The 16,512-nt window shown below is 41.3% G+C and overlaps 2 protein-coding genes across 6 annotated transcripts in view; one reads left to right on the top strand and one right to left on the bottom strand.

Annotated features, from left to right (window-relative positions):
• Positions 1-16,512, top strand: part of LOC111261456 (protein O-linked-mannose beta-1,2-N-acetylglucosaminyltransferase 1) — a 52,291-nt gene that overhangs the window by 3,309 nt on the left and 32,470 nt on the right. The gene's annotated exons all lie outside the window — the stretch shown is intronic.
• Positions 1,530-16,512, bottom strand: part of LOC111261458 (acyl-CoA Delta-9 desaturase) — a 20,452-nt gene continuing 5,469 nt past the window's right edge. Inside the window, exons 1-5 of one of the 2 annotated variants that reach the window (XM_022834990.2) lie at positions 13,146-14,411; positions 5,235-5,365; positions 4,784-5,100; positions 4,032-4,191; positions 1,530-3,368 (exon numbers count right to left, since the gene is read on the bottom strand). In XM_022834990.2, coding sequence (XP_022690725.1) covers positions 3,180-3,368; positions 4,032-4,191; positions 4,784-5,100; positions 5,235-5,365; positions 13,146-13,344 — 996 coding nt within the window. In that variant the 5' untranslated portion in view covers positions 13,345-14,411 and the 3' untranslated portion in view covers positions 1,530-3,179. Of the gene's footprint in view, positions 3,369-4,031; positions 4,192-4,783; positions 5,101-5,234; positions 5,366-13,145; positions 14,412-16,512 lie in introns of those variants that run through there. The other variant, XM_022834991.2, reaches the window with a different exon arrangement.

Below are 16,512 nucleotides of genomic sequence, written 5' to 3'. Positions count from 1 at the left end.
GGCCTAAATATATTTTCCATCTGGGCTTTTTATTGGTATAGCTTCGGAGTGTTACACTGTATCGCAGAGGTATCGAGAATTTTTTGCGTTAGCGATTGCTCATACTTCAATTGTTTAAATCTCAATTATCCCTTTATAAAGTAAGCCGTGTCGGTTACCATGCACGTGTATTACGGTTACATTATAGAAGTGAAAAGCCAATGCTTATTCTCGAAGAATCTAAGGCTATTTTGGTGGACAGCATTACGTCATCTTCTTGAAGCTTCCGCCTAATAGTCTTTGATAGTATGAAAATCTCTCGATATGAACCAGTAAGGCGTAATTCCTTGACAGTCAAAAAAAGGGTCAAAATAAATTGAATTTTTGACATGGATTTTGCATTTTTCTTCAGTTTAGGTTCATTTTTAAAAAGACTCTTGAACAATTGGGCTTTTGTTCCCATATCGTATTTCTTCACCTGGGCGCAATAAAATAAATCTACATCTTTTCCAAGTACATTAAGTTTTTCCTGAGTTTCTGACAAGTGTGTCTGTAGTCAAAATGTAGGTACTTCAGCATAATTCTTGCTGATACTCTTATTGCCTTCAAATGAACTCCCAAATTAGTTCGAAATGACTTGTATGATGGACCTAACTCATCCTGAGAGCTTGTTGTGCCTTGTCGTTACTTTTTTGATACCCAATAAAACTACCATGCTCGTTATTTCGCTGCGGACAATTGCTAAATTTAAATTGTTGGATAGGCCATTTTACATCACGGTTCTCTTTGAACCTGAGTCAGTAGCTAGTCTTTTTTCTTGATGAAGAAGAGGCTCAGGGTCGTATGGCCCCTCATTATACGTATGCGCATACAAAGAATGAATGGAGCATCTATTGGTTTGTTGAGTCCAAAGCAACTGAGCTTTAACATCTCCTTAAAGGATGAGTATACGAACTACGTAAAATATCTTTCGAGCAAACTGCGATGAAGGGCAATTAGGATACTTCCTGTGATCAAGGTTAGCTGTTCATCAAGAAAATATGTACTGAATAAAGTATTTTACCCCTTTTTCACGCACCGAGTTGTCCGACAAATGCACGTTACTTTTAAGTCAATGAGAATGTATGTGAGGGCCATTGATGGTTGTGGCTTGAATTTATTATACTGAGATGCGATTCATCATAACGAGAAAACGCTAAGACGAAGACTGAAATGACGTAACCTACCATAGTATCAAATGTTATGTAAATGAGAAAAAAAAATGCAGAGGAGGTACAGTCAACGTGCGCCATGCCACTAACCTGCGTCGGCTAAGCAGACTCCTTCGAAACTAAACTAATATTAAACATGTTAGCACTAATTAATTAAATATGTAATAATATTTGTTGCGTATCTTTGGTTCTTTTTTGTCAACAGATTTACCTCGTTCTATAGCTTGCTGCGTAACATAACGCTTGAATAAACTACATCTATAGTTAGTTCTTGTCCTGCTTCTTATTACATTTACTATATTACATTTTTTTGTACGATCGTTGCTAAAACGCTATGAATTTTTAAAAATAGTATTTATAATTTATTTACTGGTTTCTTCCCTCTCAAGCCTTCCGAGCACAGCGTTAGATTGTTCCATCATCATTACATTCCATTCCATTGTCGTTAAATACTATTATCATGATATTAAAAGATATAAAATATGATTCCTGCAATATAATACAATGTGCACAACTGATAGATCCTCTATGTATATATATATTTTTTTAAATTTCATTTTATTTTTATGATTAATAGCGAGAGGTAGATAAAAGAAACGTTCCATTCTGTCTTAATATGCAGTGTCTCTTTCAAATGTTTTGCGGGCCTGCGGTCAGGCTCTTATGGTTTACGATGGTGACATTGCCTTCAAAATCTCAGTTTGAGCTTTAGCCGATTCTACCGAGAAAAAAACGACGTTGCCAATCACGAGAAACATATTGACCTTCCAAATAGCCAGCGTTTTGATTCGTCTTATAGAGCTACATATATCGGCTGTGTTCTGATGCGATGTTCATAGTGGTCTCCGTAAAGACGTGCTACACTGAAAAGCATGTCCTGCATGAGTACGCGATATGGCCGGGGTGTGCTGAGTATCATGGGGCATGCGTACTGATGTTATTAATGCGGGCGTCTGTGTATGTGTATATGATTAATCGTCAATAACTTATTTCATTACAAAGGCAGACCAAATTACGTAACGATACCCCTGTCACATCGAATCGCTATGCGGCTGTCACAGCGGGATATCGCACATATTTACTTAAGCTACTTACATCTAAGTAACATTTGAAGGCCTCATTGACAAAAACAATTAACGTGTAATGTTTCCTGCCAGCTGACTATCATCCATCCGCCTAGTTCGATCGCACTTATGTGTAGCTCCTTAAAGCAGCATCTTTGAGATAAGCTATATTGATTGCGTTTTCAAGGACTCTTACCACTAGCCCTATCGATGAGAATAATTCCTGCTTAGTTTACAAAACGTAATTTCTCAGCGCTTACACCTTGTTTGTGGAGACTTAACTAACAACAGTGCCGTTGGAACCAGTCAACTTATTGAAGCAGGCATCATTTAAACGACGGAAACTGTTTTAGTCGTCAGGATTTCGTATATCTGATTCGGGAAAGGCTCGAAACTAACTTGAAATTATTATACATTCCATCGGCATTATGAATATCCTGTTAGTCTGTCAGAGAAAAAAGCTCGTACGCTACAACGTTCATTGCAAATCAGCCTTGGTACTTGGTATCACGTAAGGCACAGCCAAAAATTATTGAAGGACCTCCACGAGGCATTTGACAACGATACCCCTAGATCTTCAAGATTTACATAGCAACATTTTTATATCTATATGTAGAGCTAATACCAGAATAACTATCGATATATTCTCTGTACTGGGGATTGAGATATGTTTTGGACACGGTTAAAAATATTTTCCTCACTTTGGGTAGTATAAACGTGTGTTAGAGGATTCGTCGCTTGCCCGTACATCTTGGAATTGGAGAAAATGCTTGAATTTTGCCATTGACTTCCAATTCTGATCATATCAATTCTTAGACACACACCACTAGACTGACCCCCAGCCAAACGGCCAAATGCGTGCTAATCAAATTGACATTGCTAAGTTCATGAGAAGATTTTCGTTAACGCAAGCTCAGCGCTTATTTCAATAGGGATGTTCCGTCTCAACGTACTGCTCCGGATTCAAACTTTCCCAACCTGTGCGCATCTTGCGTGCCTTAATTGTTTCTGCGGAAACGCTACGTCTATCATAAGCCCAACCGATTAGGGCAAAGAAATCGATAATTAAAGTCGTTGGGTTTAGCGTGTACGGAAGTTCCGCGGCCTTGTAGTCCTGCAAGACAATACATGATAGAACAGATGATGTATTATATTTTCAGCTATTGGGTTTGTGGTTTGTCTCTGTGGTCTGACCGCGCACGTTACAAGCGCTATGACCATTCCTAGACTCAACAGGTCTATGCACCGTTCTAATGCCCCAGCATTTATCAATGAATATTTGGTGGGCATCTAAGCCAGACCATGAAATTTGACGAGTGAGTCCACTTCAGTTTGATATAGCGCTCATTTTGAGAAGGGAGCCCAGAACAGCCTTCAGGACATACGCCCAAAAGAGAAATGATTTTCATCAGTTCATCAAATATTATATACATCTAAGTACATCTAGAAGAACTTGATTTTATAGTTAAATATCTCAAGATGTGCGGCTATAGAAGAAGGACACATTTGATGGTTGTTTTCAAATAAGACGATGGTTGTCATTTGCGTCAAAAATTCTACTGAAATAAGCTTAATTATTGACATTATGATGTTTCACATAATTTTTTTTTAACACTTATCATATTAGTCTTGTAGAATAGCTTAACCAGCGCTAGGCTCATAGATTACTCATTTCCGATTGGGATTCAACGACCTTAGCGTGAGAAGTCTGTTTAACCTAACACCTCTAAATATAGCAAATAACAAGTCGGATCGTTCTTCGCCACGTGTTACTTACATGGGGAAAAGTATGGTGATAATTGTGCCAGCCTTCTCCAATAGCGCCTACGGACACTCCCCAATTCTCGACCGGGTTGATGTTGGTATCGTAAGGTTTGTGACCCCACATATGGGCAGCTGAGTTTACAAGCCAGGTCACGTTCAGTGAAATGCAGTACCTTGATCATCGCAACAGGAAAAGGAGAGAGATTTAGCAATGGATACCGACAATGAGTTTCTCTGGTTGCACGTTGATGATGAAAGTTGTTGCTAACGCGTATATACGAAGTGTTTGAGTGCTGATCTGATTAACCGTTGACAAAATCAAATCAGCTCCATTACGTTTAATGATAAATGCATAAAATGGGCTAGATATGGGTAGTTTTTCGTATGTGGCCTCACGCAAGCCACTATTATAATTAAGAAAAAATATTGTCATTCCCCTTCACTTTTCTCCGAAATTAATATTAAGTAGAACCTTCGAATACCAAGTACCGTTCGTGGATGAGCTCATATTGTTGTGGACCAATTAAGCGTTAAAGGCTTAAACCGAAATATTTGAACTTTCCATATTTAAGCATACTGCCCCTGTGGCATATATTGATAATAGGGGCTGAATCAACGACCCTCCAGCTCCTTGAATCAGAAATTTTTCTGTTTAAATCAGCACACTCGAGTTGAGATCAGAATCACTGTCAAATATGATTTATGCTCATAGATGATCCTGTACTGTAGTAAAATCATTTTATTGGTCTTAGATAATAGTTATACCTTGTAAGTGAGCAGATGACGAAAGCATTAAGAAAAGTTTCGCCCCAGAGGAACATCGGGATGACGGCCGGAAAGATGAAGCAACAAATGAGCACGGTCTTCAAATAGTGACGTTTCTGGAAAGCGACGACGGGGTCAGCCTGAAGATCGCTCAGATCTATTTTTCGTCCCTTCTCAATGACGTCCGGATGTTTTCGGCAAAGGAGCCACCCAACATGAGAAAAGAAAAACCCTCGCTTGGCATTATGGGGATCAGCGTTCGTCTCCGAATATTTGTGGTGAACTCGATGATCACGGGCCCATTCCATTATGTGATTCTAGAACAAAACAGTAACAATTTTTTTTAAGTCTAGCTGCACCAGTAATCCATTGGATTCTATTACGCTTCCCAACTTTGACAGTACTTGCAAAAGAAAAATATGTTGAAATAGCGTAGATGCCGTGTACAAACCTGGAACGCCATACTTTGACAGAAAGCTAAGAAAATTTTGAGAGGAAGTTTAGCCTTGTACGTCCTATGAGCCCAGAGACGATGGGCGCCGGCAGTGATTCCCAGACATGAGGCGAAGTACATAATATATGCTGTAACAGACATTGATAATAGTTATTCTTATAGTATGGTATAAGGTTATTCTCTCAGTTTCACGGTTTTCGACCTTACCGCACTTTAAAACGGCCGTGCCTTACCGCACGAACCAGAACTGGTTAGCTGTCTATACCATAGCGCATATACTACAGGACAGCTTTGAAAAATTCTTAACAGAAAAGAGGTCTATCTCTCTGGTAGGCTTTTGATACATAATGACTTTGTTATACACACTCTTGTTCAGTATTTATAATTAAAATAAATACGATTGTAGGTTATTAATCGAATATTGTCTACGATCAACCGCGAGGTCCATTTAGTCGAACCGTCTCGTTATGATACAATTCTAAGGAGATCAGTCAATTTTTTAAGCTCAACGATAATTGGAAATATATTGTATTTTTAAACTACATTACTTCTAAAACGATGCCGGGGTATAGAGAGACCTAACGGAATACACATTTTCTTCAATTTTTGCGTTCAACGATTTTCGGTATCATCCTAACTTTTTACTTTACTTGTTATATTTATAGATATTTTGACATATTTTCTGGTAATATGTACCCTCTTATGTAATCCTAATTTTTTTCGAATGTTATAGCCTTCTTGCAGAAACCAGTAAACTGAGCGTCGCTCAATCAACTCTGTTGATTGTGTTGTATCATTCGCTGCTAAAAATATATACCATCTTGTTTTCATATATATATGTATATACACAAATGTTTTTTTCTATACATCATCGGCTTCTGTTTTCGGCCATGCACCTTGTAGCAGAGCCACCATAATTAACCACATACTAACGCTAGTCATGAGAGACCAAAACTACGTGGAGAGTTTCGAAAAGCGTCAGAGGTACGAAAAATGCCATTATACTGACACAGCGGTGTTGACAATTCGAATCTCAGTGACCAGTCACGAATTGAGAGACAGTTGTGCAAAGGCCGCTCAGGAAGCATATCATACCTGCTCCTTAGAAGGGAGAGAAGGACACGGTACAGAAATAACTAATCCTAGAAGGTACATATAGGAATATGAGTGGAGTAACTTAGATGATGGTAGATAGGCAAGCCAGCATGGACCTACAGTGCAATGAGAACTCTTAGTTAGCCTTACCACTCATTTACAGGGCAAACTGGTTGACGGCGCATGGCAATTTTTAAACTTTCTGGTGGTTGACAAAAGCGGAATTATTGAATGAAGGCATGAACATTACTATATTACCAAGAAATACTACGCTACTAATTTAGTTCGGCGCTTGATACAGGGGGAATGGGAAGCGTCTGCTGAAAGTCTACCACTCAAAGTTAGACGATGACTTATGCTTAATTAAAAATTTTTTTAAGAGAATCTAATGAAGTGTCACGCAGTGTCGTGGATGATGGTAATATTATTACTGGTTAAGATGGAATAGGCACTTTACGGTTGATTGAAATGATCAAATACGCAGTCAGCGTTTACTTTATTCACCTTGGTGTCAATGTAAATTTATAAGAACACGGGATTGTTAAAATGAAATAGAAAAATCGAAAAAAATTGATATCCATATTTATTGTGTATGAAGTGTTTATTAAACATACGCAGAAATGCGTATGCTTAATAAACACTTCATACGTAACATGGCCTCTTGTATACAATTATTATAATCACCATTATAAAAGAATATTTCGTTGCAATATTATTATAGGTTTCGCTCGTTTTTTCGTAGTGGCTTTATTGACAATTAATTAGCATGTTATTATTCCTTTACTTGTACTCTCCCAATTCGTGTACATATTTATAGTATATAACCAGGGGAATTTACATAAAAGTAGCCGCGTTCCAGTTATCTCTTGCTCTATACATGGACCATCGCAATAAAAAAATAGTACGTAACCTGCAAAGGATCTTTTTAGCATGTAAGGTACAGATGGCGGCACTTTATGCAGTAGAATGGCTAAATTTTAATATGCTGAATTCGTATAACGTAAAAAAACGCCAGTATATGAGCCCGATCATCATCAAGAAGTCGGCAAAACCAAATTATGCACGTAAAATTTAAGCGTAACGTAAAACGCAACGCCAGTACGGTAAAATCGTTCGGAGAACCTCGCAGCAAACGCACTTTAATATGGTAAATGTATCGTCAATGGTGTATGTAACACACGGTGCGTCTTAACCGTAGTTGACTCAAAAAATAGCAAAGACTATTATAACTGTGAGGGCAATACTGAAATTTTCAGTTCCCATTCGTTCGATTGAGCTCAGTAGCGGACCCCGTTCTAGGCTTAGGGAAATGATTCGGGTATAGGTATCACGAGTTCCTTGTCCCAATTTACCAGAATTACTAGAACTTAATTACAGGCCGTACGTGTTTTTTTTTTTGTTTTATTTATACGCACTCTAATCCGCAAACGTATCGTGTTCTGCAAGCGATTTTTAGAATCTTTTCATTGCGTATCCGACCTACGTTTTATTAGAAGCAAAACCACATTACAGGAAATGGGCTATATGTGCTGTAAATCACAATTGGCTTTAGATTTGCTGCGTCTTAACGTAAATCCTTTATTAACTGACAAGGTCCTATATTTAGGATAAACCCATGGCGTACCACGTTTGCCTTAAGTAAACAGAGTAAGATATATGCATCTGACAACGCAACTGTTTTGTCTGCTTACTAAACAGCAGTCGCCACATATGGTGAACAGAGGACGTCGAAAATGATGGATTTCGAAAAAAGCCAAAGACTAGACTCAGAAATTCTATGCTCATGTAAAAGCTGTATATTTTTTAGCGAAACATTGACTGAGTGGAGTTAATTATGAAGCCCATATTTAATTGGAACAGTATTTAATTGCACACGTATTAAACATCATTAGGCAAAGGGCATCAACTGAACAGTCTGCCAATATCTAAATGGGCAATTGTTTAGCTTATAAGCCTTGGCAAATTGATAGAGGAGTGCCAATTCGTTCCTCAGACAGTTCAAATTATTCAGCAGCCTACATTTAACACCAAATCGAATAAATCGTTCGACATCTATCTACCTTGTTTATCTTTTGCAAATGTCTTCTAAACAACACCTAATCACGGACATCGCTACTGCATCTCTATTAAGATAGACCGTCCTCGAAGGATTATAGGACTCTGGTAACGTAGAAGAGAGCTAAGAGCGGGCTGGTTTGGGCGCAATGAATGGGTAGAAGCGGATACAATGAATTTTATCTGCCATTTCTGCTACTCTGCCGTAACTGTTTCGCTCCGGCCTGCATTTGGACGGCCCACGCAATGTATCGGTTTATATTTTGAGCTGAGTCAACTGTTCTGAGACAGATTGATAAAAGACAAGACGCATCCATTGTGACCGTATTCTTTATATAGAGGTGTAGCATCTCAGTGGGTGACCAGCTTGGAAATGGAATAACGATTTTAGTAGGCAGCTATAGGATTAATATGGCAACTTTTAATAGTTCCATAATTTTTTAGTCAGGCAAGACAAAGCCAAAATTGCTATGCCAGAGGAAAGGAAAGAAAAGATTATAGTCCGAAGCGGTCAAAATGAACGTAAGGGTAATCAGCGAGCAGAACATATGACTCGCTTGAAACCACTGAGGAGAATAAAAGTTACAGCTATTATTAGGTAACGGGATTCCGCGCTAACGGTTGGTTAAGCGGCGGCCACCCGAAACTGCGGCCATTTGGACAACATTCGAATAACGCTATATCTGCTTAGAGTAAAAATAGCAGGTTGATAGAGTCGATCTTGCAGAGAGTATCGTATCTATATACTCCCAGCAGACGATGTAGTTCTTTCCAAGTGATTCTAACGTGCGCAGATTTTACTAGCTACCGAAAACTGGCCCATTCGTTCAATTAATGCGGTTTTATACGCGTACTACCAGTAAGATTGCACGCATTTCCGACACCTAAATCGAACTACCTTATCGTTCTATCTTAAATAGTTAAACAATTTTAGCTTAGTTTAAGCTAAAAATAACCAGATCGTTGATAGTGCTGTTTTGTATGGGAATCTTTATAATGGAAATCAATTAGGATGACTTCGGAGTTAGAACGTCGCTAGGGGAGCAACGTTAACGAGTAGTCTGGGAACCCTGCGCAGCTTTGTAGCAACTGACGAGTACGAAGTAGAAAACCATTGTTCTCACCTCACATCCGTTTTCATACACCGCCTTAATCAAAGGCGCTTCTTGCCTTCGCAATTTGTTCGCAATACCACAGATTGTTAAGAACAGATTAACGACATCGAACTCGTTTAGTGTGATAACGCTAGTGAGAAACTAACGGCAGCTTTTCAGCTTCGTCCAGTTCCAGGGACCCTGTGACCGTTAACAGCTTATTTTCTACTGTGCTCGCTCTAGCATATTCTAACCTCTACATAATTGAACGCCACGAACAAATCAATGCACGCACGCCTTGTTCTCAATGTAAAACGATCTTTCATCTCGTCCTACACCGGCGAACTAGTGCTCACAACTTTACGCCCTCGGATGGCAACGTGAGCTACCTATTTTCTAAGATCAGATACCAGCGGAGACAAAATGAACCCCATGAGTAAATCATGTTCTGTATATCTCATTTCGTTCCGAGCAGCGGACATCTAACCGGCTCGAGTGGCGCTTGTATCGAGCGCGCGGCTGCCGTCATACGAAGATGGTAAATGTCAGTGTGCCTACTGCGCCTGGCGATAAGCTCTCTGACGTAACAACTTGGCTGGACGATGCTGCACTTTACCGTAGATCAATAGAGCTCGCGATTCGATCGGATTAGCTAAGCGTTTCGTGTTGTAGTTACTGATTTTTGTCTCCAAAACGGGATCACGTGAAGGACGGTACTTGTTGACCGCCCTTAAACAGCGTCGTTGCGTTTGTTCAACAATAATAGAGACAGTTCGTTCACATTTGACTGCGAGCTTAGTTCAGTCATACAGTTCAGCTGCGTGCCGGTTTGCCTCGCTGTAGAGAATCAATGGAAGCAGCATTAGATGAAGAAAATTTAACTAACCATCAGGGTGACGAAAGCGACCTTCAACGGTGAACGGACATATTCAACGTGGATGTCTTGGCGTGCCGGCCAGTTGAGGCGACGATAATTGCTGACCACAAAACACAGCGTTGCACAGTTTCGTCTTGGCCCACCTAAAATCACACCGTGTACATACAGACACAGTAAGCCTTCCCTTGTTGCCGCGTTAGGCTGTGTCCTGCCTTTGTGCCTAGATTCCCAAACATAGGTACCCAACGACCGACAAAAGGAGCGATTAGAAACGGCCCGTCGAATGAACTTTGCATCTTGACGTGGTTGAAAATCGTTAAGGCCAAACTTTTCGTTGAGTTTAAAATGTAGTTTTGTTGTTTTTCGTCAGGTAGGAACAGTTGATTCGACAAGAGTCCAGTAGAAAGCAGCAGTAATTAAACCTCGGGCACGCCATGTTTGTACATCCCATAATATTCATACGTTGGATAATGTTCCCTATGTTCGAAATCGAATGACTTCGATTGAAGAGGCGTCTTTGATTTGTTACGGGAACGACAAAGATTTAAAACTGTTTAAAGGGTCAAATATTACGTATTTTCAAAGAAGCAGAAGAGCGCTAGAAAAATCTGTTACAAACTGCTACACGTTAATTAAAAAAATACTGACTGCTAAGAGATTCTGTGCTCTGGCCATATCCATACGTGCTAAGGAGGGTATGCACTTTAAAAATGGCATCAACCTATAGGTGGGGCAGCTGCTTCTTTTTTTGGCAAGTGGTCGGTATTCGTATTCGAAGATTCGAGCTTTTTGGAGTAATGGAAATCGACCTAAGACAAACACTGACCCAGAAGCTTGTTCCCTGAGTCAAATGCGCATAGATAACAAGTACCAAGTTCGTTTATTTTATTTTTATACGTATATTGGGCCTTGTAGGGCCCTCATCGTTTGTCAGTAAAGACTAAGCAATTGATTCTGGCCGTCGAGTTCACAGAGTCTGTGGCGAGTCTATTATAATTCAGCTTGAATAAATAATAATAATAACATTTTTATAGCTGGACTGTTCCCGTAAAATCTCTACGTAATTTAGGCCTATAACAGTATTATAAATCAAAACATGTACACTGTAATTAAGTCAAGTAGACTTGAGCCTTTTTCGCTAGTAAACGTACTCAAGCGAGGAAGTGTTCACCTTTGCCGGTATCAAGATCATTGTGGGAGCACCATTGGAAAGCTGCCGACTAAACGGACACAATAAAAGCATTCATTGATACATTAGATAGTGCGACATAGATCTGTATCTGTATAGCTAGTAATTTATATTGATCGATTTGCCGCTAGGTCAGACCTTAAGCGTGTCTTTTAGCATAAGACCTGATAACAGGATAGGTCTTAATATGCTTGATTAAAGAAAAGCATGACCCAACCGTTCGATAGCACGCAACGAATAGACCACATAAGTTGGAGGCGGCAGGTCAGATAACGGTCACGAGATTTATCCGTAACATAATATTATTTAGAAATACCTGTGTATATAACGAGCATCTATCATGAATACGCTGTGGTTTTAGCAGTGGTGACCTCGATCAGCTGCTATAAGTGAAAACATTCTGCGATACAATTTGGACGCGCTAAGTTTTCAAAAGCGACGTGTACGAGCCTGTACAAATTACAACCTGATAGGGATGTATTTACATGAATCGGAGTTGGGTAGAATGCGTCTAAATATAGAAGCCAGCGATGGAAGATCAATGAGAGTCCACCAGCCAGCTCTGCTGAACGATTAGGCCAGCGTTCTTCATTTCGTAGACATAAAATTTGTGATGACTTTTTGTTTTCGTGCTTGTTATGACTGTCACTATGTTTCGGTCCAAATTAAAAGCTAGAAGGGGGTAACTATTTCGACAGAAAGTTTCTACTACTGTGGTTTCAGTGATTTCACAAAACGGGTACCTATTGGCAATTACCAACGGTTACGTGATTCCGTCGTTCTGTTTCGAATAACGTGCATGGTTTATAATGCGAGAAAGTACTACATTTAATTGAATTCTCTTTGCTTTATTTACCATATATATCTGCTGATATATATCTGCTGAGAGCAAAGATTTGAATAACTATTGTCGGCCTGAATTGGACTTGTGTTTTATTTGCGTTTTCTCGCTAGATAGAGTTTTTTTTTTTTTTTTTTCTTATTATTATCCCAAGTCGTAGAGATTACACAGACTCATAAGATATCGCTGCTGCAACAATCTATATGCCTTATTTCATTTAGTGTTAATGGCAACTGTTGAATACCGAAAGCGTATAATTACCCGCGCTACAATGTCGGCGGTCGATATGAGAGTATGGTAGAAAGTAGCATACTCGATTTATTAGCTCAAAAAACGTTTAACCTGATGGCCCATGCCAAATTCACTGGGATCGAAGGCCTGTTTGTAGAAAAAACAAATCCTATTCAGAAAATTATCACGAATGGATAGAGGCCGTATTGATTGAAACGGCGTCGTTGCACGAAAACGAGACCTTACATGAAAGAGTTCTCCCTACATTTAATAACTTTATCAGTCGACAGCTAATTTTGTGAAATGTACTTCGAACAGTGAAATGTACTGTGAAATGTACAACGAACGATACGACATACGCAAGTAATTTTTACGCGTATAAGATAGTGACGCTTTTGCATGTGGATGGAACAGAATTAAGAAGCACGCATTTGCCAAACGAGAATTTCAGTGAGCAACAACAATGTCTACAGCAGTAACTTATACGATACACGTAGCGAGGCTAATCAGAGTTACTAGTACGTACCCCATCCAACAGTTTTCCACATGGCCTGCGTCGCAATCAGGTATAGGCCGTAGATGGAAATAATGTGAAGGTAGCCCATGAGAATGACATTTCGCCAGACGAGCTTTATTCGATAATCATCAGCGGTGGCAAATTTCGCCCCTTTGACCCTTTGCTGCTTGTGTAGCTCTTCCTGTGTAACTGATTGTGTGATTGACATCTTCAACGATTACTTCTAGTACTAACAGAACACCACACTATAGTATGCAGCCAAATGTTTGCCTTCAGTCTATTCTATATGATGTTCTGAAGCGGGCGCGTTAAACAGGTGCCACTCCACCACCTCCACTCTTCGTCGTAGTTTGATTCAGCTTAAATCACTCAACTTCGTGCGTTCCAATGTAGGTTCCGGTGTCTAACGGAGATCACTACCTTTCTCCACCGGCCGAAGCACACCGCCACAATCGCCAACGAGAACCAGAAAGCAGTACGGACGAAAAGTAAAGATAGGGAAAAACAAAGAAAAAAAAAACGTGAAACCTCCCGTTCCTGTCACACCTCACGCAGCCGTGAGTCGTATAAGTCCGGCAACACTCGCCGGCACTGAAGCAAAGCTGGTAGAGAAAAAGAGGAACTCTTGGGCGAAATTCGTTCGTTCGTCCGTTCGTTCGCCACTGGACATTAGTTGCTTCTTGACAGTGGCGGGTCTGCCTTGTTGCAAAAGCCAACGCCGCCGTTGCCGACAACAACAATAACGGCAGCAGTAGTAACAACAACAACAACAATAGCAACAATATCGAAGATGAAGGTTTGAAAATTTTAGCTACAACGAGCAGTAACTGCCGCAGGCACCGCTATCGACGTTACCGGTAATGCCACCACAAGAACAACAACAATAACAGCAGCAACAGCAACAGAAACAGAAACACGCGTCAGCGCGCAACCGAGAACGTCGACAACAACAAAAACAAGTTCACGAACAGCTAAACGAAGCGAATAGGAAGAGCCCGAACCGGCTGATTGGTTTACAGTTCGTTTGTCTGCTCGCTGATTCAGAGAACCGCGTACGACTGGCGTGGAATTAGATGCAGGCCGGATGGGCTCTGCCGTCCGCTTCGGTCTTTGAATGAAGGCGCTGACGTGCACTCCGTTCGGGCCTTGTATGCAAATGAAGCCGGCGGCGCTGGCGACGACGACTTTTGGGGCTGCTGCCGAGTGCCCAGCAGCGGTGGACTGACTGCGGCAGTTTGCGGTGGTCGTGGTCGTCGTGATGTGATGTGGAATGGTCGCGCTGCTGTTGATGCCGGTGGTGTGATGGTCTCACCCTCTAATTTTCTCATTTCTTCTCTACCACCGCCCGTTCGTCGTTGAGCGCCGCACTCGGCTCATGTCGTCTTGAGTCGGCCGGCGTCTCAGCCACCAGCAGCGGCAAATCAACCTGTCTGCCTGGTTAGCTGCCTGCGACGACGACGACGACAACGAGTCAGCGAGCTAGCAAGCAATAGGAACAGCAGCTCTAATGGATAAAACAGAGAAACCTGATTGAGAAAGGGCACAGCGTCCACCGACCGACCGACCGACCGACCGACCAATCGAGCGACCGACCGACCGACCGACCAATCGAGCGACCGACCGACCGACCGGCCGGCCGGCCGGCCGGCTGACAGAGCAGAGAGCTAGCCGGCTGGCCAGCATCTTTCGTTCGTCGCTGTCAGTGGCCGGGGCTGGCGCGGTGTTCAACTCTTACTTACGCCGCCGGCAACTCGAGCTAAGAGCGACGGCAGCAGCAGAGCGGCACAGTGCTTGCTCGTCGTAAACGTTACATTGTTTGTATCAACCGCCGTTGACGACTCCTTTCAGACGCTCGTTTCGCTGCCTTTCAATAAGACGCAGGCAAGCGAACGGGCAATGTCCTACTGGATGCTGCTCAAAAGAGTGTGGCAACAGCTGATTAAAAGAGGGCAGTGCTCGTCTGCGGCTGCTCTCGCATGCTGTCAAGCTGGACTGTGAGAGCGGTAGCTCTAGATAAATGTCTGCCTACCCAGATCCAGCCTTTCTCTCGCTCTTCTCGAAGTCTAGCCGCCACTTAATGCAGAGCCATCACTAGCTTATCCGCTGTGTTACTCACTAATGATGACCTCGGTGAAGTTGTTGATCATGGTTCACTGGTCAAGTGTTTGCCATTCAACCGTCGAAACAAGGGCGAGCTCTAAGTTCGAATCTGGGCGCAGACACGCGTTGTTGACACTATAAACATCCGACTAGAAATACGAGAGGCAATAAACTTAGTTGTAATTGCTTCTCCTGATTAGTACTCATATTGAAGCCCCTGCCACCCTGATAGGTTCTTGGAGCAATAGAAAATTACAGGTAAAGTTATCGAGGCTTGTCGTAGAAGAGACAACTGTGAGCTGTCAGCTATAAAAAAAATCTTGAGTGGTAGGAGCCAGTGTCTCGAAGTTCACTCGTTTAACCTGCGCCTGTTTCCCGAAAATAAAATTCCGAATTATCGCACGGGGTAGTGCTGTTATTCGGTTCATCAGACAAACAGAAGCAACCTAGATCGACAGAACAAAACAATAAAATTGCGTTTCCAATGAAATACATTACTGCTACCTTGAATAATGTAACATTAATGGTATGACTATTTCTGGCCTCATCTGAGCTGTACTTTACAAAATTAAGTTTACAGTGTCGACAAGTTCTAAGCTATAAACTACCAAAGATATCAGATGGGGACTTTTTGTGCCCTAAGTTGTTTTTCTTACTGGAACGTGCACTTGGGCTTTCTTTCTGTTATCCTGCTATCGAAAGTAACAAAGATGCCAGCGGCTGTACGTGCTAAAGCGGCAAACAGGATTGGAAAAACTACTCATGGTACTGAATCTGAAGAACCTGAGGCTTGATCCACATCGAACACGAAAAAGGCCTGTTTGTGTTTGCGTATATTAGAGTAATCATTAAGTCATCGGCCGTTGTCAGCGCCGAAGAACGCAAGAAGTAAGGCCTATAAAATATGCAGTCACTAGATGCACTGATATCTACATCGAGGTAAGATAATTCGTCGCTTGTCGAACAACCATAGGTAGCTTATCAGCAAAAGGATCTTGCGTTCCTTTTCTTCATTCTTGAGAAAGGTCGTTTCTAAGAAATCCGTTGTCATCACAGTCGCAACAAGCGGGGGGCTTACTGCCAGATGTTGCTGACGAAACGCAAGCTTCTAGCTCTCAAAAAGATATCACTAGACCATTGGCACCGATGAGGCCGTTGATTACCTAATTCTGTCAGGTCCTAAAAACCTTGATCGGTGTACTGCGCTTTGAAGGAGTCTATTCCACTGAGAAAACTAGCCGATGAACTTCGTGAAAGATACATAAGTTTTATGTGT

The sequence above is a fragment of the Varroa jacobsoni genome, unplaced genomic scaffold (genome assembly GCF_002532875.2).
Source record: "Varroa jacobsoni isolate VJ856 unplaced genomic scaffold, vjacob_1.0 scaffold_558, whole genome shotgun sequence".
In the NCBI taxonomy this organism is placed as follows: Eukaryota; Metazoa; Arthropoda; class Arachnida; order Mesostigmata; family Varroidae; genus Varroa; species Varroa jacobsoni.
Note: the sequence above shows the minus strand (reverse complement) of the source record. Positions and strands in the feature narration are given on the sequence as shown.